Source organism: Gobius niger (genome assembly GCF_951799975.1).
Source record: "Gobius niger genome assembly, chromosome: 16".
In the NCBI taxonomy this organism is placed as follows: domain Eukaryota; kingdom Metazoa; phylum Chordata; class Actinopteri; order Gobiiformes; family Gobiidae; genus Gobius; species Gobius niger.
Genome location: NC_136867.1, coordinates 28136322 through 28162211, shown reverse-complemented (window position 1 = coordinate 28162211; position 25890 = coordinate 28136322). Strand labels below are relative to the sequence as shown.

General features: G+C 43.4%; 1 protein-coding gene across 2 annotated transcripts in view; it reads left to right on the top strand.

Annotated features, from left to right (window-relative positions):
* LOC306975774 (serine/threonine-protein phosphatase 2A 56 kDa regulatory subunit epsilon isoform) overlaps positions 1 to 24279 on the top strand; it is a 57749-nt gene extending 33470 nt beyond the window's left edge. For both annotated transcript variants that reach the window (XM_079573523.1, XM_079573522.1), the window contains exons 3-14: positions 6323 to 6519; positions 8149 to 8250; positions 8350 to 8442; positions 8529 to 8659; positions 11052 to 11111; positions 11190 to 11298; positions 14947 to 15000; positions 16916 to 16966; positions 17041 to 17160; positions 20253 to 20380; positions 20462 to 20563; positions 23904 to 24279. In XM_079573523.1, coding sequence (XP_079429649.1) covers positions 6323 to 6519; positions 8149 to 8250; positions 8350 to 8442; positions 8529 to 8659; positions 11052 to 11111; positions 11190 to 11298; positions 14947 to 15000; positions 16916 to 16966; positions 17041 to 17160; positions 20253 to 20380; positions 20462 to 20563; positions 23904 to 24003 — 1247 coding nt within the window. In that variant the 3' untranslated portion in view covers positions 24004 to 24279. The remainder of the gene's footprint in view (positions 1 to 6322; positions 6520 to 8148; positions 8251 to 8349; positions 8443 to 8528; positions 8660 to 11051; positions 11112 to 11189; positions 11299 to 14946; positions 15001 to 16915; positions 16967 to 17040; positions 17161 to 20252; positions 20381 to 20461; positions 20564 to 23903) is intronic.
* The last annotated feature ends 1611 nt before the right edge of the window (positions 24280 to 25890 follow it).

Sequence of the window (25890 nt, the reverse complement as noted above, 5' to 3'; positions counted from 1 at the left end):
AAAATCAGATATTGATATTTCTCTAAAGTGAATTTTCGCCCCCGTTCACCTGCAGCGTCTGGGCCTGTCACTAATAAATAGTAAATATTGTGGTGAGTTTATCGACCTCTGTCTCTGTGAATGTGGAAAGGCCGAAGGGAAATCCCCGACTCTAAAACCAGGACCAGCTCCTGTTTCAGAGCCACTACTGCAGCTCTGAAAGACGACTCTGCTGTAGTGAGTGAGTGAGGGGGTGAGGGGGTGAGTGAGGGAGTGAGGGGCTGATGGTGGTCGGAGGGTTTGTTGGCACCGACGTGTGTGCAGCCTCTGTCAGTCTGCCTCAGGGCACAGCGGCTGCATACGCCACCTCTGAGTGTGGACACAGTAAGAAAAGTGTGAAGCTCTTTGTGCGACTTGTGTCTTGTGAAAATCGCTTTATAAGGAGATTTCCTTCCTTAAAACACCTGTACGACAGAGAACTGAGGGGATGTTTACTCCGCTATGAAGCTGCAAATTGGTAACGGACACATCTTTTACACATCGTGCCCTCTGACCTCGGGCTCCACTGAAAACTTTGAAGGAGGTAGTTTCTAGTCTCCGCAGGAGGCCGTTCTCACCTATAGCCTGACAAAGTGGGCCGTCTCTGTAGTTCGCTCTGCTCTGATAGCTGGGGCTAAGGATGGGCTAGCTCTGGGCTAGCTTAACACATTGAGTGCCATTGATTACTTATTACGAAACTAGACACTAATGCACCTTATGTGTGGTTTTGTTAGCTCTGTGATGAATAAAAGTGAAATAAATGACGATCAAAAGCTTGTTAAGAGTCAGGATCTGGACATTTTATATATATTATTGTAATTTTTCTCTGTTTTTTCAGTCTGAAGGGGCGTGGTGTTAGTCTGAGGGGGCGTGGTGTTCGTCTGAGGGGGCGTGGTGTTCGTCTGAGGGGGCGTGGTGTTAGTCTGAGGGGGCGTGGTGTTAGTCTGAGGGGGCGTGGTGTTAGTCTGAGGGGGCGTGGTGTTAGTCCGAGGGGGCGTGGTGTTAGTCTGAGGGGGCGTGGTGTTAGTCTCGGGGGCGTGGTGTTAGTCCGAGGGGGCGTGGTGTTAGTCTCAGGGGGCGTGGTGTTAGTCTGAGGGGGCGTGGTGTTAGTCTGAGGGGGCGTGGTGTTAGTCTGAGGGGGCGTGGTGTTAGTCTGAGGGGGCGTGGTGTTAGTCTGAGGGGGCGTGGTGTTAGTCTGAGGGGGCGTGGTGTTAGTCTGAGGGGGCGTGGTGTTAGTCTGAGGGGGCGTGGTGTTAGTCTGAGGGGGCGTGGTGTTAGTCTGAGGGGGCGTGGTGTTAGTCTCAGGGGGCGTGGTGTTAGTCTGAGGGGGCGTGGTGTTAGTCTGAGGGGGCGTGGTGTTAGTCTGAGGGGGCGTGTTGTTAGTCTGAGGGGGCGTGGTGTTAGTCTGAGGGGGCGTGTTGTTAGTCTGAGGGGGCGTGGTGTTAGTCTGAGGGGGCGTGGTGTTAGTCTGAGGGGGCGTGGTGTTAGTCTGAGGGGGCGTGGTGTTAGTCTGAGGGGGCGTGGTGTTAGTCTGAGGGGGCGTGGTGTTAGTCTGAGGGGGCGTGGTGTTAGTCTGAGGGGGCGTGGTGTTAGTCTGAGGGGGCGTGGTGTTAGTCTGAGGGGGCGTGGTGTTAGTCTGAGAGGGCGTGGTGTTAGTCTGAGGGGGCGTGGTGTTAGTCTGAGGGGGCGTGGTGTTAGTCTGAGGGGGCGTGTTGTTAGTCTGAGGGGGCGTGGTGTTCGTCTGAGGGGGCGTGGTGTTCGTCTGAGGGGGCGTGGTGTTCGTCTGAGGGGGCGTGGTGTTCGTCTGAGGGGGCGTGGTGTTAGTCTGAGGGGGCGTGGTGTTAGTCTGAGGGGGCGTGGTGTTAGTCTGAGGGGCGTGGTGTTAGTCTCAGGGGGCGTGGTGTTAGTCTCAGGGGGCGTGGTGTTAGTCTGAGGGGGCGTGTTGTTAGTCTGAGGGGGCGTGGTGTTCGTCTGAGGGGGCGTGGTGTTCGTCTGAGGGGGCGTGGTGTTAGTCTGAGGGGGCGTGGTGTTAGTCTGAGGGGGCGTGGTGTTGCGTAGCGAACAGCTGTAAACCCGACACTTCTCTCTCGCTCTCTGGAGTTTGACAAAGCAGAGCGGTTTCACATGGAAAGATCGAAACAGTTGAGAATTGAACGTTTCTCTGAGTTTTTAAATGGTTGAAATCGATCCGAGGACGACTGAGAAACATCCTGTTAAAGTCTTCAATCCAGAACCAGGCTGTTTAAATGCACACGGCATAAAAAGAGATCGAGAACACGCGTTTCAAACAATGAGGTAGTTGAAAATGGACTTGAAACGAATATTTTTATTCATATAACGTTAGTGTCTGTCCAGAGAGGAGTTAATCAGAACGGAGAGTGTTATCTTCGAATCTAGAAAAAAACAGTGATTTTGATAAAACTAGCCTCTGTTTAGCTTAGCATTTCTCAGGAACCGAGGCAAGCAGAATTAAACTGTGTTCACCCACGGAGAGCTTTGATTCTCGTCTTTCAAACGAGCCACAGCATGTGTCCATAGCTATAACACAGAATACGCTGTGGTGCTGCAAATATCAGGGAAAATGGTCTGGATTGTTGACACTCTACAGCTAAATCCCCAAAGCAGTGCGGCCTCAGTGTGTTCACTTTAGATTGTGCTTCTGTGACTATTTCATGTACACCGTGTTGTTCTGAAGTCCTGGTCAGCGAGTCAGCAAACCTTAGCCTTGGACCACCTCGTTTTCCACGTTTTCGGGCTTGTTTTCAGCCGCTCATACTCAGACCTGGTTTGTTCTGATTGTTTGACTCACAATCACCAATATTACGTCTAAATTACTGATAGTAAAGAATTTGTACTGACTTGTGGACCTCAGACCAGATTTTGTTGACCCTCAGGTTTTTTCTGGTGATGGTGTGAAACAGAGGTGGCATTACGGTTCCAAGCCTAAGTAAAGGTTTTTTAAGTCTCTTTTAAATGAATCCAGTTAAATGTTTCATGTAAAGGTCGACCGATATGGGTTTTTCTAAGGCCGATGCCGATATCCATGGCTGATTTTTAAAAATGGCTCGTCTATGATTCCATGTTTGAAGCTTCTAAACTGTAAAGTGTGTCAGTGTTGATCTGTGCCAGCAGGGGGCGCTTTATTAGTGGCACAGGGCTGATTCATTCAGGACATTCATGTTTTGTAGATAGAAGTTAGTTTATTTGAGCTATTTACATTATTTTTTCTTTCCAAACTCATAACCTCCCTCATAAAGGGCGTAGGCTGAAGCAATAAAGCTTGTATGTGCCGACACCATGTCCAAATCAATATACATTTATGTAACATAATAAATTATATGGTCTACACTACATTGGCTTTGGAAAAGTAAACAATTCCTTCCTGAGTTTAACAAATTAGCAGCGATACAATCGTCAGCTTTAAACTCGGCAATATTGACCAAGAACAGCTTTTAAACATCGATCACAGCAGCTGCATTTGTTACAAGTTGTTTATAGGGTTGGGAGTTGGGAGTAGAGTCGCTGCTCCTTCACGTCGAAAGGAGCAGCTGAGGTGGCTCGGGCATCTGTTCCGGATGCCTCCTTGTTTTCCAGGCATGTCCTAGTGGGACAAAGCCTCGTGGAAGGCCCAGGACACGGTGGTGGGACTATGTCTCCGAGCTGGCCTGGTGTCGCCTCGGGGTCCCCCCAGAAGAGCTGGAGGAGGTGTGTGTGGACCGGGAAGTCTGGGCATCTCTGCTGAGACTGCTGCCTCCGCGACCCTTCCCCGGATAAAGCGGAAGAAAATGGATGGATGGATGGATGGATGGATGGATGGATGGATGGATGGATGGATGGATGGATGGATGGATGTTTATAGAGTTAAAAAGAAACCGTACATAGGACGAATCATCCCTTAAAAGCACAACTATGTCGTTTATCTTACTTTTGAAGATTGATCACATGTTTACACTGTGGTTCTTACAGGTAGATTCCAATACCCATCTTTTATTCAAGTTATTAAATCCAAAACGGTTTATAATATTATCACGGTTTTGCATTGGGACAGGCAGATTATATTCTCCATCCATCCATTTTCTTCCGCTTTATCCGGGGCAGCAGTCTCAGCAGAGATGCCCAAACTTCCCGATCCACACACACCTCCTCCAGCTGTTCCCCGAGGAGACACCTGGCCAGCTCGGAGACATAGTCCCACCACCGTGTCCTGGGTCTTCTACGAGGCCTTGACCCACTAGAACATGCCTGGAACACCTCCCGCGGGAGGCGACCAGGAGGCATCCGGAACAGATGCCCGAGCCACCTCAGCTGCTCCTTTCGACGTGAAGGAGCAGCGACTCTACTCCGAGCTCCTCCCGGGTAACTGAGCTCCATGTAAATGCATGTGTGAGGCGCCGTCTGCAGGACAAAGGCATGTACTGGGGGTTTGTCATTATTTGCTGGAGACTTCACTGCTCTATGTAAACCAGGACTTAACCAGGACTAAAGTGTATGTCGGGTTCAGGGACTGTGGGAAGCTCCTGCTCTCAGGTCATGGTGAGTTCAGGCGCTGTGGGAAACCCTGGCGCTCTGTGTTATGTAAGGGATAAGCCGCTCTGTTCAAAGACCGACTCCTTCAGAGAATCTCCCGACAGAGTCTGACAACAAGAATGGTTTTGCATAAAATTAGGCTATTTTTAAAACGTAAATCTGCTGCTTTTGTGCAAATGTCCGCCGTGCTGCACAGTCTGAGATTATTAACGTTGTGGGCTTTTCTGTGGGGAGTTTTCCAGTTTTCCACGTTAGCCCGGCATGTCCACGAGAGTTTCTTCTCCTTGGAAAGATGCAGTTACATCCTATTTGATTAAAACCATTTTACTACAAAAAAAAAAGTAGTTTCCTTCAAGTTTTCATTCCACTCTTGCATCAACTTCACTTTAGCTCCTTCAGCTCCTTTAACCAGATTTTAAGGTTTATTTTGATCGAATTCCTGACTGATTTATTGAGCTTTGAATCTGAAAGAACAAGGCACAATGTGATATTATACAGATTATTTCTTTAGTAACTAGAAGGACTGGGACAAAATATTGTTTTACCAATATATCGCAATACGTCTTTGTTGTGGTACAAGTATCATGTCGAAAACCATGTATCGCAATACTTTTGAAACTCAACTCAACATTTTTGCCTTGAAGATAGTTTTAAGACCAGGTTTGGAGCTGATTGAGCCCAGACTTTTAAAAAGCTTCTGCCATTTCATTAGCGTTTTTCAAAATGTTTTTATCAATATCAAAATGATTTCTTTCTGACTTAATTTAATTCTGATTAAATTCATTAAGAGTAAAATATCCTAGTTCGATATAATGAAAAATAATAAATGTGATACTTTGTGTGCTGTAATGTGTTATATTGCAATATGTATCTCAGTGGATCGTGACAAAAGTGCATCCTCTCAGCCCCAGGAACTATTTATTCTAGATCACATGTGTCAAAGTCAAGGCCCGCGGGCCACATGCGGTCCGCAAGATGATTTAATGTGGCCCTTTGAGGAGCATGAATTCCTGAGCTTGCCCATTCTTGTGCAGAGTTATGGATTTTTAAAGAAATAACCAGTTTGTTCACTCCAGCCACTAGGGGGCAGCTTACATTTAAAAAGGAAAGAATTCCACACGTGTCCACTGTCCAGCAGAGGACGCTGACATAATAAGAGATCAAGATATAAGCAGCAGATTATAGCCATGTGGTAAATGGTCAGTTTGCCCCAGGGCAGCTGCGGCTACAATAGTAACTTACTGCCATTGAACGTGGAGTAAATGAATAATGATTTTATGTAGAGAAACATGTGACACAGAAGCACAATAAGTGTAAGCCTTGATTTATGAGGCCACAGCCCATAACTATATATGGGCCCGTGACCCAGCGTGGGGGCTGATTCAGCCCTCGACCCAACGACTTCCACACCCCTGTTCTAGAAACCAGAGCTCGCTTTATCCATGTTTTGTTTGAAAACAGAAAATGACAGACAAAAGTTTGAAGCTGATATTTCCCGAAAGACTCGGTGTTCACCTGCAGCGTCTCGCCTTCACCTGTTCCTCTCTCCATTTATTTTGTATTTTTGAGTATTAACTGTTTGTCTTCTGTCCCTCCTCTCTCTCCGTAGATCTGTTTTTTTCTAGTATTAACATTTTGTCTTCTGTCCCTCCTCTCTCTCCGTAGACGTGTTATCATTGAGTATTAACATTTTGCCTTGTGTCCCTCCTCTCTCTCCGTAGATCTGTTTTTTTCTAGTATTAACTGTTTGTCTTTTATCCCTCCTCTCTCTCCGTAGACGTGCCGGCGCCGGAGCAGCCCGAGCTGTTCCTAAAGAAGCTGCAGCAGTGCTGTACGGTGTTCGACTTCATGGACACTCTGTCTGACCTCAAGATGAAGGAGTACAAACGCTCCACGCTCAACGAACTGGTGGACTACGTCACCGTGAGCCGGGGCTACCTCACGGAGCAGGCCTACCCCGACGTCGTCAAGATGGTACGCCCCAAACTTTAACATAAACATATACATATAAACCTCACCGAGCAGGCCTACCCCGACGTCGTCAAGATGGTACGCCCCAAACTCTAACATAAATATATACATATAAACCTCATCGAGCAGGCCTACCCCGACGTCGTCAAGATGGTACGCCCCAAACTTTAACATAAATATACATAAACCTCACCGAGCAGGCCTTCCCCAACGTCGTCAAGATGGTACGCCCCAAACTCTAACATAAATATACATATAAACCTCATCGAGCAGGCCTACCCCGACGTCGTCAAGATGGTACGCCCCAAACTTTAACATAAATATATACATATAAACCTCACCGAGCAGGCCTACCCCGACGTCGTCAAGATGGTACGCCCCAAACTTTAAGATAAATATACATATAAACCTCAGTGAGCAGGCCTACCCCAACGTCGTCAAGATGGTACCCCCCAAACTCTAATAAATATACATATAAACCTCACGGAGCAGGCCTACCCCGACGTCATCAAGATGGTACGCCCCAAACTTTAGCATAAAAATATACATATAGACCTCACCGAGCAGGCCTACCCCGACGTCGTCAAGATGGTACGCCCCAAACTTTAGCATAAAAATATACATATAGACCTCACCGAGCAGGCCTACCCCGACGTCGTCAAGATGGTACGCCCCAAACTTTAGCATAAAAATATACATATAAACCTCACCGAGCAGGCCTACCCCGACGTCGTCAAGATGGTACGCCCCAAACTGTAACATAAATATACATATAAACCTCACCGAGCAGGCCTACCCCGACGTCGTCAAGATGGTACGCCCCAAACTTTAGCATAAATATACATAAACCTCACCGAGCAGGCCTACCCCAACGTCGTCAAGATGGTACCCCCCTACCACTAAAAACATGTACAATAGGCCAGGATGAATGAGTGTGTTTGAGAGTGTGACTGTGGGACGACGGAGGCAAATGAGCCCAAGGCTACAATCTGTCGTGGTCTGTTTACATGCATGAGTCCCATGTGTGTTCATAACCCCAAAGACGTCAAGATGGTACGGCCCAAACAAATGTAATAAACATCTGCTTCACTGAGCAAGTTTTGATGCTATTGTCTGTTTCCCCTCAAACATATGAAATAAAATTAATGAACATTATTGATCTGTTTTATAAGTAAGTACAACGAAATAGTGTTCCGCTTTAGTCCTGAGTGTGGGCCAACCTGACCAGTATAAGGTTCTACATGACGCCGATATATTAGAAAGAGCTCAGCCTTTGAATGAGCCTCCAAAACTTATAGACTGAGAAACTCAGTTAAAATCCATCACAAGTTCATTCACCTCAGATCATATTTTATGTTTTATGTTGCAGACCTTTGCTTACAATTCTAGAACCATAAGAGTCTTTTTTTTGTGATTTTTATCTTTTAAACGAGTTCCCTCTGAAGTACCTACTAAACATGAATGTCCTGAATAAATCAGCCCTATGTCTCTAATAAAGCGCCCCCTGCTGTCACAGTTTAACACCGGCACATTTTACAGAACACGACATTTTTAGATCTCGGCCTCATCAGCCACTCAAAACCCCGTCCTCTGACTTTCCAAATGCCTGAGTGACGTTCCTCTGTGCTGCAGGTGTCTCACAACATTTTCCGGACCCTTCCTCCCAGCGACAGTAACGAGTTCGACCCCGAGGAGGACGAGCCGACGCTGGAGGCTTCATGGCCACATCTACAGGTAACAGTAACACCTCTGAGCCCGGCCCGGTTCTCTGACCCCGGCCCGGTTCTCTGACGCCAGCCCGGTCCTCTGACTCTGTGTCTGTGTCTCCTTCAGTTGGTGTACGAGTTCTTCATTCGCTTCCTGGAGAGTCAGGAGTTCCAGCCGAGCATTGCCAAAAAGTACATAGACCAGAAGTTTGTCCTACAGGTGGGTCAGAGTTTCCTCTTTACTCCAGCGTTTTGAATCTAATCTCCGTCTCTCCACCGAATCACTGTTTCCTCGTTGTTTCTCAGCTGCTGGAGTTGTTCGACAGCGAGGACCCGCGGGAGAGGGATTACCTGAAAACAGTGTTGCATAGAATCTACGGGAAATTCCTGGGACTGAGGGCTTTTATACGAAAACAGATCAACAATATTTTTCTACGGTGAGACACGTGTTTGTACGAATGTCCTTTGTGTCGGTTTGATCCGAGTCGGTGAATCGTGTGATGTTCAGGTTGAAAACGAAATCCAGAAATCAGGAACTTTAGCAGGGAAGTGCTGCGTTTGTAGTTAAATTACAGCAGGATTTTCAGTCTATCTCCTGTTAGAACTTTCCCTCGAACGTACTGTAATTTCTGGACTATAAGCCGCTACTTTTATCTCACATTTAGAACCTTGTGGCTTTTCTAAGGGTGCCCCTACTTTGTATATTGTTATGGTCAAACTGAATATTGTGTCATGTATCAATAACAAAGCACCTGGATCCAAAAACACTTTGTCTGATGCAGTGTTAATTTTGACAACATATTTTAATTTAGTTTTAGTCTTAGTCTTTTGACTAAAATGTAATTTAATTCTAGTTGAGATTTAGTCGAAAAAATCTTTTAAATTTTAGTCTAGTTTTAGTCGACTAAAATTGCATGTCAATTTAGTCGACTAAATTTAAGACTAATTTAGTGGACTTTGCATTGATGATATTCATTATGATCATATTTAATCTTGTTCCTCTGCTTCATGGAGCTGCTCCACATGAACAAAGCTCAGAGCTGATCCTTTGGCAGAGAATTTACATGATCTGAGGCTCTTTCAGACGGTCAATACAAGTTTGGATGATTTTAGTCTCTCCTTTTCATTTTTATTTAGTCTTATTTTAGTCGACTAAAATATCTGGACATTTTAGTCATAGTTTTAGTCTCATGAAAAACTTTTAATTTAGTTTTAGTCCAATTTTAGTCGTCAAAAATATCACTTTGACTAAAATTAAGACTAAATATTTTAGTCGACGAAATTAACACTGGTCTGATGAAAGAACTCTGATGTCAGAAAACAGCTCCAAATCCAGACATAAAGTTGTGTGTGTTGCGTTCGTCTTCCACCTCTGTGTTTACTGCACACCGGGGCAGGAACAGCAGGATGCCCTCCCGCGCTGGAACGGGGCATCGGGTTAGGGCTGCAACTGCTGATTAATCTACTGATTATTTTTGCAATAAATTGATTAATCACTTGGTGTATGAACATTTTATTTTTCTAAACTTTTTACCACAAAAAGCTAAAGTGACGCCGCTGGAGGTTGTTTGATGGAGTAAACTTAAAGTGAATGTTTGTAGGAGACTCTACCTTCTGATTACAAAATGCTACCTACCCTAACTTTAAAAGCAAAGTTGTTTTTCATCAAAAGTACAACATTTTCATGTAATTTTTGGTCTATTTGAGACTGTTTACTGTTTGCCAGAAGACGATGAATCGATCATTAAAATAGTTGTCAACTCCAATCGATGAGTTGTTTCAGCTTACTTTTGGTGCAAAATAAACACGTTTAATTCTGTCACTGCTGAAATATTATTCCGCAAAGCACAAGTTAAATTGATCAAAAGCCTTGAGCGTTTCACCACAAACCCGGCTCAGAGCAGCTTCAAACAGCGGGAAACTCCCGGACGGCTCTAAACACGGTCACTCCCTCGAGGAGTCGCTGGGCCGGCAGCGCCAACACACGGGCTTCGAATAGAATAGAATTGATAAACTTTTATGTTCTTAAACACTTTCATGAAAGTAAATGTACCTGTAGGCGCCGTTCTCTAGAAATATTCCAGTGGACGATGACCCTTCAAATGCTGTGATGTTTTTACTTTATAACTGATGTTGGTGCGGCTTGTATTTAGTCCAGAATTTACAGTAACAATGTTTGGTATAAGATGGAGAATTCTGTCACCGCTGACTTCTAAAGTGCTTTACATCAACCAGAGTGCTTTACACAATAAAAGAAGAGGATTTTCAAAACAGACATGATTTACAATGAAAAGAAGCAGAGTATTATCACATTTCCAGGTCGGCCAGAGCTTTGTGGTCATTGGCTCTAATTTAAGGCCACTTTTTCATTTGCTGCTGAAACAGTTTTTTATTTCATATTTATTGTAGGTTTATATCTTCGTTGAACTTACATGAAAGAACTAGGATTTTCTTTTTTTCTTTCTTTTTTTCCTGTCATTGAAAAAATTAAAGCCTTAAAGTCATAAAAAACATCTAAGTTTTTATTAAAGGATTCGGTCTAAATTATTTTGGGAAATGGCGACATTGAACGAGTTTTACACTCCAGGAGTTTATTGAAAATGGTAAAGTTTGATCCAAAACCAAAGCTGCAGGTTTTGTTTAGTTCTACACAAACCTTTGCTCAAAAGTTTTCCGCTTAATAATATCCACATGTTCCCTAATTCCTCTGTTTACTGGAGAGACCATGCATGTGTAGATTGTTTAAAAGCATTACATGTGACTCTAATCTGTATAAACCCAGTATATATGTTTGTGTGTGTCTAACTCTGTGGTCTGTGTTTTTTTTAGTTTTGTTTATGAGACGGAGCACTTCAACGGCGTGGCGGAGCTGCTGGAGATCCTGGGCAGGTGCGTGTCGGTGTGTCGCCTGTGTCGTACAAACGTGTCGTCTCTAACGTGTTTGTGTTCTCTCCTCCTCCTCCGCAGTATAATAAACGGCTTCGCTCTGCCGCTGAAAGCCGAACACAAGCAGTTCCTGGTCAAAGTGTTGATTCCCCTCCACACGGTCAGGAGCCTGTCCCTCTTCCACGCACAGGTGAGTCCACACACTCACCGCCCTGTTCCTGTTAATGCAGCGTTTCCTCACAAAGAGCTGGTGTTTTGTGCCTTAACGCAGAGGTAAAACTAACTAAACACATGATCTGCTCTCATTTTGGGAAAGAGTCGTCCCGTGACCCCAGCTGAGAAACATTGAACTAAAGCACAGATTCAGAATAAGCCGCTGAATATTGTGCCATGTTATCAGAAACAATGCAGCCTGAGTATATTAAAGCATTCCTGTAGCGCTGTAATACAAATGAATGAGTCTAAAAACACTTGGTTATTTCTAATGAAAGAACTCCGACGTGAGAAAGACAAACCCAGCTCCAAATCCAAACATACAGGTCGAGTAAAGCTCCTCTTACTGAGGCCACACTCCCGTGAAGAGCCACTGGGGGGCAGCGCTCAAGAATGGCTAATTTAATCAAATTGATTTGCTCTTGATTTCCTCACACACTTTATAATATATTTTTAACCTGTTCTCTTGGAAAATGTGACGATGCACGAAGAGAAAAGCCTTTCAGTTGCAGCGCGCTGATGATGCTTCTTTGTAAAAGAACAAGAAAGTGTAGATCGAAACTTATTTTGATAGAAATATGTCTCAAAAACACGGCCTGAACAGGGGAAGAGCTCATTATTATGGCGCAGTCAAAAGGATGAGACTACATTGCAAAAAGTATTTAAATAGATCAGTATAAACATCTCAATTTGAGCATAATAATCCAAATTTTAGTTGTTTTGACTAGTTAAGAAGTTCTCGGGCATTTGTCCTAGATTATTTCACTTGTTCTGAGATGTTTCTGACTCGTTTCAATACATTTCGTCCTTATTTCAGGACATTTTCTTTGCCAATGGGGTAAGAAAATTGTTCTTATCTCATTGGCAATTTTACTTTCTTATTTAAAGCGAGATTTACCCTAGAACTGGTCTGAAATGTCCTCAAACAAGCAAAGTAAACTTGGTCCGATCAGGAAAAGTGTCTAAATGAGTGAAAACCGCTCAAAACAAGATACATTTCCTCAATTCCAGTCATTTAAGCCAATGCTTGATATTCACTTGTTGTAGTGTAGTTTGATCTTATTAGGGTTCCAAGTAGAACTTCAACATGCAACAAGAACAACAGAAACATTTTTGAGTAAAGTTTTTATTGAAAAAGCTTTACTGGAAATTGAAATGTTTTGAAGCTGATCAAAGGTTTTAGGACCACATCCCTGTAAAAGGTCTGTGCAAAAATGTGGATTCAGTGTCATTTTCTGTCAGGTTTTCTCTCTGTCATGACTTTGTCCTGATGCCGAGGTTTAGATCGTGGTCGGGTTGTTGAGCTGCTTAAGCAGAGCCTCTCACAGCGCCCATCACTGCTGAGATCATTTAGAGTTTCCTTAAAGATCCTGAGGGTTTTGGAACAAAAAGGTCAAGTGGAAGAGCCAGAATAATGTCCCCTGGACTAAACCTGGACTAAACCTGGACTAAACCTGGACTAAACCTGGACTAAACCTGGACTAAACCTGGACTAAACCTGGACAAACCTGGACTAAACCTGGACAAAACCTGGACAAAACCTGGACAAAACCTGGACAAAACCTGGACAAAACCTGGACAAACCCTGGACAAACCCTGGACAAACCCTGGACAAACCCTGGACTAAACCTGGACTAAACCTGGACTAAACCTGGAGAAATTCTGGACTAAACCTGGAGAAATTCTGGACTAAACCTGGACAAACCCTGGACTAAACCTGGACTAAACCTGGACTAAACCTGGAGAAATTCTGGACTAAACCTGGACTAAACCTGGACTAAACCTGGACAAACCCTGGACTAAACCTGGAGAAATTCTGGACTAAACCTGGACTAAACCTGGACAAACCCTGGACAAACCCTGGACAAACCCTGGACAAACCCTGGACTAAACCTGGACTAAACCTGGACAAACCTGGACTAAACCTGGACTAAACCTGGACTAAACCTGGACTAAACCTGGACTAAACCTGGACCAAACCCTGGTCAAACCCTGGACTAAACCTGGACTAAACCTGGACAAACCTGGACCAAACCCTGGACAAACTCTGGACTAAACCTGGACTAAACCTGGACAAACCTGGACTAAACCTGGACTAAACCTGGACTAAACCTGGACTAAACCTGGACAAACCCTGGACAAACCCTGGACTAAACCTGCACAAACCCAGGACAAAACCTGGACAAACCCTGGACTAAACCTGGACTAAACCTGGACTAAACCTGGACTAAACCTGGACAAACCCAGGACAAAACCTGGACTAAACCTGGACTAAACCTGGACTAAACCTGGACTAAACCTGGACAAACCCAGGACAAAACCTGGACAAAACCTGGACAAACCCTGGACTAAACCTGGACTAAACCTGGACTAAACCTGGACTAAACCTGGACTAAACCTGGACTAAACCTGGACAAACCCAGGACAAAACCTGGACAAACCCTGGACAAACCCTGGAAAAACCCTGGACTAAACCTGGAGAAATTCTGGACTAAACCTGGACAAACCCTGGACTAAACCTGGAGAAATTCTGGACTAAACCTGGACTAAACCTGGACTAAACCTGGACTAAACCTGGACAAACCCTGGACAAAACCTGGACAAACCCTGGACTAAACCTGGAGAAATTTTGGACTAAACCTGGACTAAACCTGGACTAAACCTGGACTAAACCTGGACTAAACCTGGACTAAACCTGGACCAACCCTGGACTAAACCTGGACTAAACCTGGACTAAACCTGGACTAAACCTGGACTAAACCTGGACTAAACCTGGACAAAACCTGGACAAACCCTGGACTAAACCTGGAACAAACCTGGACTAAACCTGGACTAAACCTGGAGAAATTTTGGACTAAACCTGGAGAAATTTTGGACTAAACCTGGACTAAACCTGGACTAAACCTGGACTAAACCTGGACTAAACCTGGACTAAACCTGGACAAACCCTGGACTAAACCTGGAGAAATTCTGGACTAAACCTGGACTAAACCTGGAGAAATTCTGGACTAAACCTGGACTAAACCTGGACTAAATCTGGACAAACCCTGGACAAACCCTGGACAAACCCTGGACAAACCCTGGACAAACCCTGGACAAACCCTGGACTAAACCTGGACATACACAGACCTTTACTTGACACTTTTTTTTCAATTCGAACCTTGCTGAAATTGAATTGGTGCCCCCTGGTTGAGACTTTGGGAAGTGCAGCTGTAGTGGGGCCTTCCTTGTCAGGATTGTTATTCTCTTGATTAGTTTTTTCCCTTCCTCACGAGTGTTGTTTCTCCTGTTGTCAGATCCGGACACGGCGCTGATGGTTTAGTGAAGTGTAAGCGAGCGACCTCTGACCCGTGTTAGTGCCGCTTTAGCCCCGTCTGCCTGTTTATAAAGCGCTGAAGGTGACTTTGGCCCAGTTAATATTTACAGGCTGTGTTTAAATATTAATCCTCATTTAGCGGCGTTTATGAGCCTCACTCTGCTCCTACAGCTGTTTCTGATCACCGCAGTAAAACACAAACCGGAGCAGCAACGCTAAGACCAAATCTAATCACACGCACTGGTCCAGGATAAAGAGGATTTGTTTTGTAAAAGTCACTAATGATTTTCTCTCTCTCTCCCTCCACAGTTGGCGTATTGCATTGTACAGTTCCTAGAGAAAGACCCCACATTAACAGAACCAGTGAGTATGTTTTATGGAAGAGTTCTGGTGAGGGAAGAATCCATCCCAGTCCCGTCCTGATCCTGAGTGTTTTTCAGTGTCATTTTGAAAATGCATTCAGGCTCACAGGCAAATTAAAGCCCTCGCATGAAAGAATCAGGGCTAGTACAGAACGCTACAACCACTACAAGCAGCAGCACTTTTTAAATTAAGTCGTTAAAGCAGTTTCAGTTTTATTTCACAGGAGCCTCCCCTTTAAGGAGAGGTGAATATGGAAACATTTTAAATGTAGAGACATCAATTTGAAACTTTTGATGTAGATTACTGACATAAATGTGAGACACAAATGTATTGCAAGTTTTCTGTCGTTTTATGTTTTCATTTAAAAATAGGCATTTATATATATATATATGTAAGGATTAATCAATGAGGAGCCATGCATTAGACTGTTTTAATGCACGACGTGGAGTCAAGAACACCACGACGCGCAGTGGAGCGTTGTTACTCCTGCATTATAACCGTCTAATGCACGGCTCCTCGTTGTTTAATCCGCTTATACCAGGGTCCCACAAACGTAACATTTATAATATATGTTTTTGTTCATTGACTAAAGTCACTAAATATGCCAGACCACCGGGACTATTTTATGTGGGTTATTAGCCGGTCACTGAAGGCTGGTCTCAGAGCGAGTCATTCTCCGCAGCTATTACGAGGATCTCAGTCAGGCTCAACGACACAACATCAGCACAGAATCACAACACAACAGGACTAACCCGGAAACACTTTTCCCTGGAAGTAAACACCGATATGCGGCACTCGTGAAGGGGAGTTATTTCACGTTCACGCTGTTTAATCTGAAGCTAGCTAGCTAGCTCAACCAGCTCAACTGTTTATGGAAACAGCTGCGGTGGAGTCGCTCACACCTGGGCCCAACTGAAACTTTTATGTTTGACTTTACTAATCCAGACAAATATGTTTAAATGCTGGATCATTTTATGTACGCCTGAAAATGATGAATAGCCTTAACCGTTTTCAATAGAAATGGAAAGCTCATATTTTATTAACAGTAGCTAACCTAGCTGCTCACTCTCCTCTACAAACATTTATCAAACATTTTGTTTTGGCCAAAAACGTTGAAATTAACAAAATCCATCTCATATGCGTTTATCTGATTCAGCTGTGTCATGCGTTGGCGACGCCCACAGCGGAGTGATATTCCAGTGATTTAACCACCGGACTACGTGAACGGTTATACCAAAATAATGCACGCTTGTTGGCACCCACCAGCCAATCAGAATTGAGTATTCACCCAGACCATGGTATACATTTTTATAATAAAGGACAGCATTTTCCAAATTTGAATAATGGATGGAGCCAGGTTTAAATGTTTGCTTTTATTTCGTTGACATATTAGTGATAAATACTTTTTCAGCATTTCAAACGTTTTAACAGAAGAAAGAAAACAAAACAAGACTATCGTGCTCAAAAGGAGTAGGCAAAGGTTCAAAGCACTTAAAATAAACCCTTATCTCTCATTCAAGTAACATCACATAAACTTTCAGCGATAAGAAACCCATGCACCATTCTGTGTTTGTGCATTCATGTAAATCGTTTATGATCGTACAAACATGTCATAAAGTATATAATATCTTCAACATGTTGTTCAGTCCAAGGCTGGAATATCGGAAGTCTGTTGGAACTACTTGCGTGGAGATAGTCGCCACAATCTGAGAAAAACTGCCTTAAAATGATGGATAAATAACAGTCAGTCAAATACAATTTCCCAAGTAAATCTATGGAAAAACATTGAATCAGTGCAATAAACAAACATGTTGTTTTGAAGCTTAATGTGCATATAAATAACATCTGTTTAAGTAATAATTATCATTTTGTTTGAGTGAAGCAGCAAATGAATAAAGAACTGTGTGTTTTCCAGGTGATCAGAGGGTTACTCAAGTTCTGGCCAAAAACCTGCAGTCAAAAAGAGGTGAGGGCGTTGGACGTGGGTTGTTGCCGTGGTTACGCGGTCACGTGGTTTAACCTCGGCCGTGGTTTTTGCAGGTGATGTTCTTGGGGGAGCTGGAGGAGATCCTGGACGTCATCGAGCCCACACAGTTCGTCAAAATCCAGGAGCCGCTCTTCAAACAGATCTCCAGATGCGTGTCCAGCCCGCACTTCCAGGTAACGCCTTTCACAATAAGACGCTGGCGGGAGCACGCTTTCACAATAAGACGCTGGCGGGAACACGCTTTCACAATAAGACACGGGCAGGAGCACGCTTTCACAATAAGACACTGGCAGGAGCACGCTTTCACAATAAGACACGGGCAGGAACACGCTTTCACAATAAGACACCGGCAGGAGCACGCTTTCACAATAAGACACTGGCAGGAGCACGCTTTCACAATAAGACACCGGCAGGAGCACGCTTTCACAATAAGACACTGGCAGGAACACGCTTTCATAATAAGACGCTGGCAGGAACACGCTTTCACAATAAGACACTGGCAGGAACACGCTTTCACAATAAGACACTGGCAGGAACACGCTTTCACAATAAGACACTGGCAGGAGCACGCTTTCACAATAAGACACTGGCAGGAACACGCTTTCACAATAAGGCACCGGCAGGAACACGCTTTCACAAAAAGACACTGGCAGGAGCACGCTTTCACAATAAGACACCGGCAGGAGCACGCTTTCACAATAAGACACCGGCAGGAGCACGCTTTCACAATAAGACACTGGCAGGAGCACGCTTTCACAATAAGACACTGGCAGGAACACGCTTTCACAATAAGACACTGGCAGGAACACGCTTTCATAATAAGACGCTGGCAGGAACACGCTTTCACAATAAGACACTGGCAGGAACACGCTTTCACAATAAGACACTGGCAGGAACACGCTTTCACAATAAGACACTGGCAGGAGCACGCTTTCACAATAAGACACTGGCAGGAACACGCTTTCACAATAAGGCACCGGCAGGAACACGCTTTCACAAAAAGACACTGGCAGGAACACCCTTTCACAATAAGACACTGGCAGGAACACGCTTTCACAATAAGACACTGGCGGGAGCACACGTTCACAATTAGACACTGGCGGGAGCACACGTTCACAATAAGGCACCGGCAGGAACACGCTTTCACAAAAAGACACCGGCAGGAACACCCTTTCACAATAAGACACTGGCAGGAACACGCTTTCACAATAAGACACCGGCAGGAGCACACGTTCACAATTAGACACTGGCGGGAGCACACGTTCACAATAAGGCACCGGCAGGAACACGCTTTCACAAAAAGACACTGGCAGGAACACCCTTTCACAATAAGACACTGGCAGGAGCACGCTTTCACAATAAGACACTGGCAGGAGCACACTTTCACAATAAGACACTGGCAGGAACACGCTTTCACAATAAGACACCGGCAGGAGCACGCTTTCACAATAAGACACTGGCGGGAGCACGCTTTCACAATAAGACACTGGCAGGAACACGCTTTCACAATAAGACACTGGCAGGAACACGCTTTCACAATAAGACACTGGCGGGAACACGCTTTCACAATAAGACACTGGCAGGAACACGCTTTCACAATAAGACACTGGCAGGAACACGCTTTCACAATAAGACACGGGCAGGAACATGCTTTCACAATAAGACACGGGCAGGAACACGCTTTCACAATAAGACACTGGCGGGAGCACGCTTTCACAATAAGACACGGGCAGGAGCACGCTTTCACAATAAGACACCGGCAGGAACACGCTTTCACAATAAGACACTCGCGGGAACACGCTTTCACAATAAGACACGGGCAGGAGCACACTTTCACAATAAGACACCGGCAGGAACACCCTTTCACAATAAGACACTGGCAGGAACACGCTTTCGCAATAAGACACGGGCAGGAGCACGCTTTCGCAATAAGACACGGGCAGGAGCACGCTTTCACAATAAGACACGGGCAGGAACACGCTTTCACAATAAGACACCGGCAGGAACACGCTTTCACAATAAGACATGTTTGTAGAGCTTTAAACTACGAGGTCATCAGCTTTAGACACTAAACTAATTTGATTCCAACAGACACTTTGAGTCAGAGTTTTTTTATCCAGGAAGTGACTCCAACGTGGCCGTGTCGCTCCCTGGTCTTTCCCACCGTCATTCATTCACAAATACTGACATGTTTGGTATCTACGTGTAGCAGGAAAGGCTGTGACCAAGATGACGCTGTAATCCAAATATGGTCATTTCCTGTGTGGGAGACAGCAGCGGCTGAAGACGGGAGGAATATACACAGGGCGCATGTGCAGACAAAGAGACTAAACTTTAGGACCTTCCTTGCTTCCTTCCTTCCTTCTTTGTTTCTTTTTTTCCTTCGTTCCTTCTGTCCTTCCTTGCTTCCCTCTTTCTTTTCCTTCTTCCTTTCCTTTGTTCCTTCTATATTTCCTTCTTTCCTTCCCTCTTTCTTTCTTTTCCTGAAACTTTAGGGCCTGCCTGCAGGCCTTTCTTTCTTTCTTTCTTTCTTTCTTTCTTTCTTTCTTTCTTTCTTTCTTTCTTTCTTTCTTTCTTTCTTTCTTTCTTTCTTTCTTTCTTTCTTTCTTTCTTTCTTTCTTTCTTTCTTTCTTTCTCTCTTTTGTTCTCTTTCTTTTCTTCTTCTTTCCCTCTTACCTTCCTTCGTTCTTTGCTTCCTTTCTTTTCCTGCTTCCTTTCCTTCCTTCTTTACTTTGTTTCTTTTTTTCCTTCATTCCTTCTGTACTTTCTTTTCCTTCTTTCTTTCTTTTCTTTCTTTCTTTCTTTTCCTCTTTCCCTCTTACCTTCACTCGTTCCTTGCTTCCTCTCTTTTCCTGCTTCCTTTCCTTCCTTCTTTACTTCTTTGTTTCTTTTTTCCTTCGTTCCTTCGTTCCTTCTGTCCTTCCTTCTTCCCTTCCCTCTTTCTTTCTTTTCCTGAAACTTTAGGGCCTTTCTTTCCTTTTCTTTTCTTTCTTATCTTATTCTTCCACTCTTACCTTCCTTCGCTTCTTTCTTTCTTTCTTTTCCTTTCTTTCCTTCCCTCTTCCTTTCCTTTCTTCTTTTCTTCTTTGTTTCTTTCTTCCCTTCTTTCCTTACCTCTTTCCTTCTTTCCTTCCTTCTTCCCCTGATGCTATAATCCAAATATGGTCATTTCCTTTTGTGGGTGCAGCAAAATAAACCCAGGATATATCGTGCTGCGTTTATATTGTACGATAAACTCACGTGCATTTCCCGCGTTGTCCTGCAGGTGGCGGAGCGGGCCCTGTACTACTGGAACAACGAGTACATCATGAGTTTGATCGAGGAAAACTCCAGCGTCATTCTGCCCATCATGTTCTCCAGCCTCTACCGCATCAGCAAGGAGCACTGGAACCCGTGAGTACTGCGAATACTACTACAAATACTACTACTACTACTGCTCTGCACGTGTCCTAACCCGGCCTCTCGTCCCCTCAGAGCGATCGTGGCGCTGGTCTACAACGTCCTGAAGGCCTTTATGGAGATGAACAGTACTTTATTCGACGAACTCACAGCCACCTACAAATCAGACCGTCAGCGGTGAGAGACTGAACTCTTCTCGTGGGGGGGAAATGAACTCAGGGGGGGCCTCACTCGGGGGGGGGGGGGGGGGGGGTCTGCGTGAAGAATATCTGTGTCAGTGTTTCCTCTACAATTGAGGCTCAGTTTACACGGCAATAATCTCCAGGTAAACTCCACAGTCTGGTCCTCTCTCGATCTGCTTTTATATGAAAAATCAAACTGCAGTGCTCGCCTTTGTCCAGCAAGTGGCGCTGTCTCCCTAACACAAGGTTTGATATGAGTGCACAGAGGAAGATGGTTCTTTCTACTTTGAATGCGGCTTTTTAATGCAACTCTTTCTAGTAATAAAGTCATTACAGATGATTTACAGCAGGGGTAGGCAGCGTCAGGCCCGAGGGCCAAATCCAGCCCTCCAGGATAGAACCTCTGGCCCCCAAGATGAATTTGATAAATATAATAACGCAAATAAGAGCACATGAATACCTGATAAAGTCAGAGAGAGAGTGGGGGAAGATGAGCCACTTTTTGCTTTGGTGGTTATTGTGTAAAAACAGTATAATGTAAATACAACATTTTACTATGAGATTTTAAAAAAAATGCGCCTGGAGTGCATGTGGTTTTGAAGATGTTGATTTTCCCCCAAAACAGGTGTAATTTTACTCCAGAAATGTGGGAACATCAAAGAATCTCATGATTTACATTTTGGTGCTTCCCATAAGCAATTGTATGCGAACAATCGGAATATATATTTGGCAAGTTTAAATCATGTGAACATCAAATCTATAAACTCACTGGGTGGCTCAACTTACCAACCTACTGTAAAAATGTAGAATATACAGTCTTTCAAAAGGAAGTTCCTGGCAAAACATCCCGTTACGTCATATATGATGCACAACGTTGGCATTTGCAGCAAATGGTTCTTTGCTTTGGGCATCAGTGGTGAGGTTCGGCCCTTGGTGATTTGGCGAGGATGAAAATCGGCCCTCCAAGACACAAACTTGCCTACCCCTGATTTACAGGCCGTTATTTGGCTACATGAGAAGCTTCACAGCACAGATAATGAGATCAGTTTAGCCAATCAGTGCGTCCGATACCAATGTGTCGCCGTGTAAACTGTGCCTAGATTCACAGAACGCCCCCATCAGAAAACTGCCTTATGTTCTGCAAACCTAACTTGTGCTAATCTCTGATTTAACCCTAGAACACGATCGCTCAAATCCATAACAGCATCAGTAACGCCGGGGGATTTTTACCTGAGATAATACACCTGATAAAAAGTTTGAGTCGTGTTCTTTTATATTCAACTGTGTCATGTCTAATAAAATGAAAGAAAAGCATCATGAGAGGACCAGATAAAAATTCTCCCCAAATCGGCTTGTTGCACAATGTGGCTACGCTAGTTCCTCTGAGCTGGAGCTGTGGGCGCTAGCACTTCCTGTTCGTATTCATTTCCATTAAGATTAGCTCAGACCAGTGAGTTCCTGGTAGAAATATTTCCATAGAGGAGACGTTTATGTTTGTGAGGATCAGTGAGTTTGTTTTTTTGGTCACATTTTTTTTGTTCTTTTTTTTGTCGATTTTTTATCACATTTTTGTAATTTTTTGGTCATTTTTTTGTCACATTTTTGTCACATTTTTGTAATTTTTTGGTCATTTTTTTCTCATATTTTTGTCTTTTTTTGGTCATTTTTTGGTCACATTTTTGTCACATTTTTGTAATTTTTTGGTCATTTTTTTCTCATATTTTTGTCATTTTTTGGTCATTTTTTGGTCACATTTTTGTCACATTTTGTCACATTTTTGTAATTTTTTGGTCATTTTTTTCTCACATTTTTGTCATTTTTTGGTCATTTTTTTCTCACATTTTTGTCATTTTTTGGTCATTTTTTTCTCACATTTTTGTCATTTTTTGGTCATTTTTTTCTCACATTTTTGCCACATTTCCATCATTGTTTTCGTCGAGAAAATGTGCTCGGTTCAGGTGGGAGTTAAGGGGTTAATGCATTACACAACTTGAAATAGTGCCTTTATATATATTCTTTTATAGCATGTTAGCCTTTAGCTTCAAGACAAACTCTCAATCCTTCATGATCACAGGCGTCTCTGATCTGAACTCCTGATTTGAACACAGTAAATGATCGTCTACCGGGAACTCACCGCCCACAACATAATCTTTAGAAAATATGATTATTATTCCAGGAAAAGAAAACAAACAGGAAGTACAGGCGCTCACACCTTCAGGTCAGAGGAACTAGCATAGCCACACCGTGCAACAAGCCAATTACTGGAAAATTAGGGATTTGGGAAGAAAAAATTCCTAAAACACAAAATAATGAAGATGGAAACTCACACATCAATGGTCCATCCATTGGTATGTGAAACCTCTCTGGTGAAGCTCAGTGTCCTCGGCACAAGCAGCCACAGGAGAGAGAAACAAAATATGTCATGTTTTGAATGGGTATAAATGAGCCGCTGACTAAAATAATTATATGTTACCTACTTGCTGTGAGGCCTGAGACACTGAACTCTGAGACAGGAGCAAAGCTGGAGTTAAAGTCACAAAATAAATGTCAGTCCTGAATGTCAACTTTGAAAGGGAACAAGATTGCCTGATTAAAAACACTAACCCTATCCTAGATTCTATCACTATTGCTGGGTTGCAGGTGACATCACAGCGTTCTAAAGGCCTGTACTATTATAGAGGAAAAATTATTTAGTTTTTGAGGAAATGTTTTGTCTTGTACAGAGAGATCATGAAAACAGCAACAAAACTGAGACGAAAACAATGATGGAAATGTGACCAAAAAGTGAGAAAACATTGACAAAAAAGTGAAAAAAAATGGACGAAAAAATGACAAAAATATGACAAAAAATGACAAAAAATTGATAAAAAATTGACAAAAAATGTGACAAAAAATGACAAAAATGTGACAAAATGTTGCAAAAAAACAAACAAAAATATGACAAAAATTTGATTAAAAAAATGACAACAAAAGTTACAAACATGAGTTGAATACCCAACAAAAAATGATGGAAAAAAAATCTGATGACGTGAGGAAAAAGATCCTCTTGGTTCAGGCTAAGAGGTTAAAAAAGCATAGCATAACAAGGCTTTAATCTAAATTTATTTGACAAAAAACAAAGTCTTACATTGTTGATATTTCCAAAGTTTATTCACTTTCAGCTGCAGGTTTTGCAAACATTTCAGTCACATGTGCACAACTTTTTGCTCAAACAATGTCCATTTAATTCACATTTCGCCAAAGGGCAGACCGTCCTCCTCAAACACCCCGGTCCAGTCTCCTCCTCGTGAAGCCTTTTCGTTAACTCCCGGTCTTTGTGCTTCGTTTTCCCGCAGTGAGAAGAAGAAGGAGAAGGAGCGCGAGGAGCTGTGGAAGAGACTGGAGGATCTGGAGCTAAAACGCGGCCTTCGGAGCGACGCCATTATCCCCACTTAACGAACCTTACGCCACTTCCTGTTCCCCTCCCCTCGCCCACTTCCTGTCCGCCCCCCCCCCTTCCTCCTCCCCCAAGTTTCCCGCGACAACGACGCCGACGGCCGCCATTTTGTTCCGCTCCTCCTTCTCCGCCGCCACCACCAACCCGGGAGTCGAGTCGAAGCTGTTTTTTCTTAATTATTTTTTGATTTTATTTTTTTTTTGTGTTTTGTGCGACTTTATTTACCGTAGAACCATCACCTTTTTTTTGTTAGCTATCATTATTTCAAAGTAAAAGCACTGTAAATAATTACTAAAGTAGCTCGGAGGCAGGCGTCCCCGTGCGGGCTCTTAATTTGAAAATCACGTCTGCGGGTTTTCAGAGTAAAATCCCGCGCTCGGACGCCGACTTCCTGGAATTACCTTAGTTTTACCATTGACCTGGACGAATGAAATCCTTCCCAGTCACTGTAAATAATTATTTTTTCTCTGTCTTTTCTTTATTTCTCCCTTAAAGCTGATAATATTATTGCGAAAACAATACAAAAATGACAATAATAAAAGAGATAAAAAGTGGAAATAGACTTTTGTGGGAAGGGGCTCTTATTTTGGCGGGACTTTTTCGTTTAGCAGAACTTCCTCTCTCCTCTGTCGAAATATAGAAACACCACAGACACTGGGCCGGAGCGCGTTTACAGGCAGAATGATCTTGATTTTAGCCAAATTAATCCGTGTTTTGAAGATTTGAAGCCCAAAAAAAGGCAATTAGTAACTTTAGTAACTTGGCGAGGCGCTGCAGGTGAATAGGGGAAATGTTTTAATTTAGAGATATCACTTTGAAACTTTTACTGTAGATTACTGATATAAATATGAGAAAAAAATGTATTGCAAGTTTCCCGTCAGTTCATGTTTATTGCTCAAGCTCCTCCCCCTCCCTCCTGATTGGACCTGACAGGCTGGTTCACAGGAAAACCTCGCCTCATTGGTCAACGCGGGAGGATGCTAGACTCTGATTAGTTGCTGAGATCCGGGAAGGAGAGACTTTATAAAAATGAATATATATATTAGGGCCAGGACAAAGTATCGGACTTGGATCGCAATACTTTGTGCTGCAATACCAAGTATCGCAATAATTTCATTACTTTCAATACTTGTGTTTGGAGGCATTTTTAGTCATACACTTTTTTTTTTTTTTTTAATAAACATATCCCTTGTTATAATTACTTACTGTATCTCAATACGTATCGGATCGGCCCACTGGGTATCGTGATATGTATCGGATCGTGACAAAGTGGATCATCCCAGCCCTAATATATATATATATATTATTACTTACATCAAAATGTAAAACCAGGTGGTTCATTTTGCACATTTTATAAAATTTGTAAAAGATTTCGACTTCCAGACAATCACTTTAAAGGAAGAAAAAACATTTTAATGTCAAATTAAGATGTATTTGAACTATTTTAAGCATTTGAATGGTTTTCACTAATTAGATGCTGTTATAGACTCAAAAAAAAAACACAGTAGCAATTTTCTTTTCATTACATGTTGAAATCATCTGGGGGACCCCGGCCCAAGGCCTCGCGACCCCCGAGGGGCCCCGACCCTCACTTTGGGAACCACTGGTATAAGCAAAGAGTAACACAATGTTTCCATTTGCCCTCGTCGTTTGATGGTAAAATTGTATAACTGAACAATTTTACCAGAGTAAATGGGGAGTTCTGGTTTGGTCATCGCTACGGTAACGCCATGAAACATATGACAAGGTTTTCATTGGCTTTTCCGATTGGAACGACCAAATGGAAATTTCTGCCAAATTTCGTAAATTTCCACACTACGTTTTTTAGCCCCATATAAATGTTACTAGGGCTCCTTCCTAGTCACAGAATAAACATCGTAAAGAGT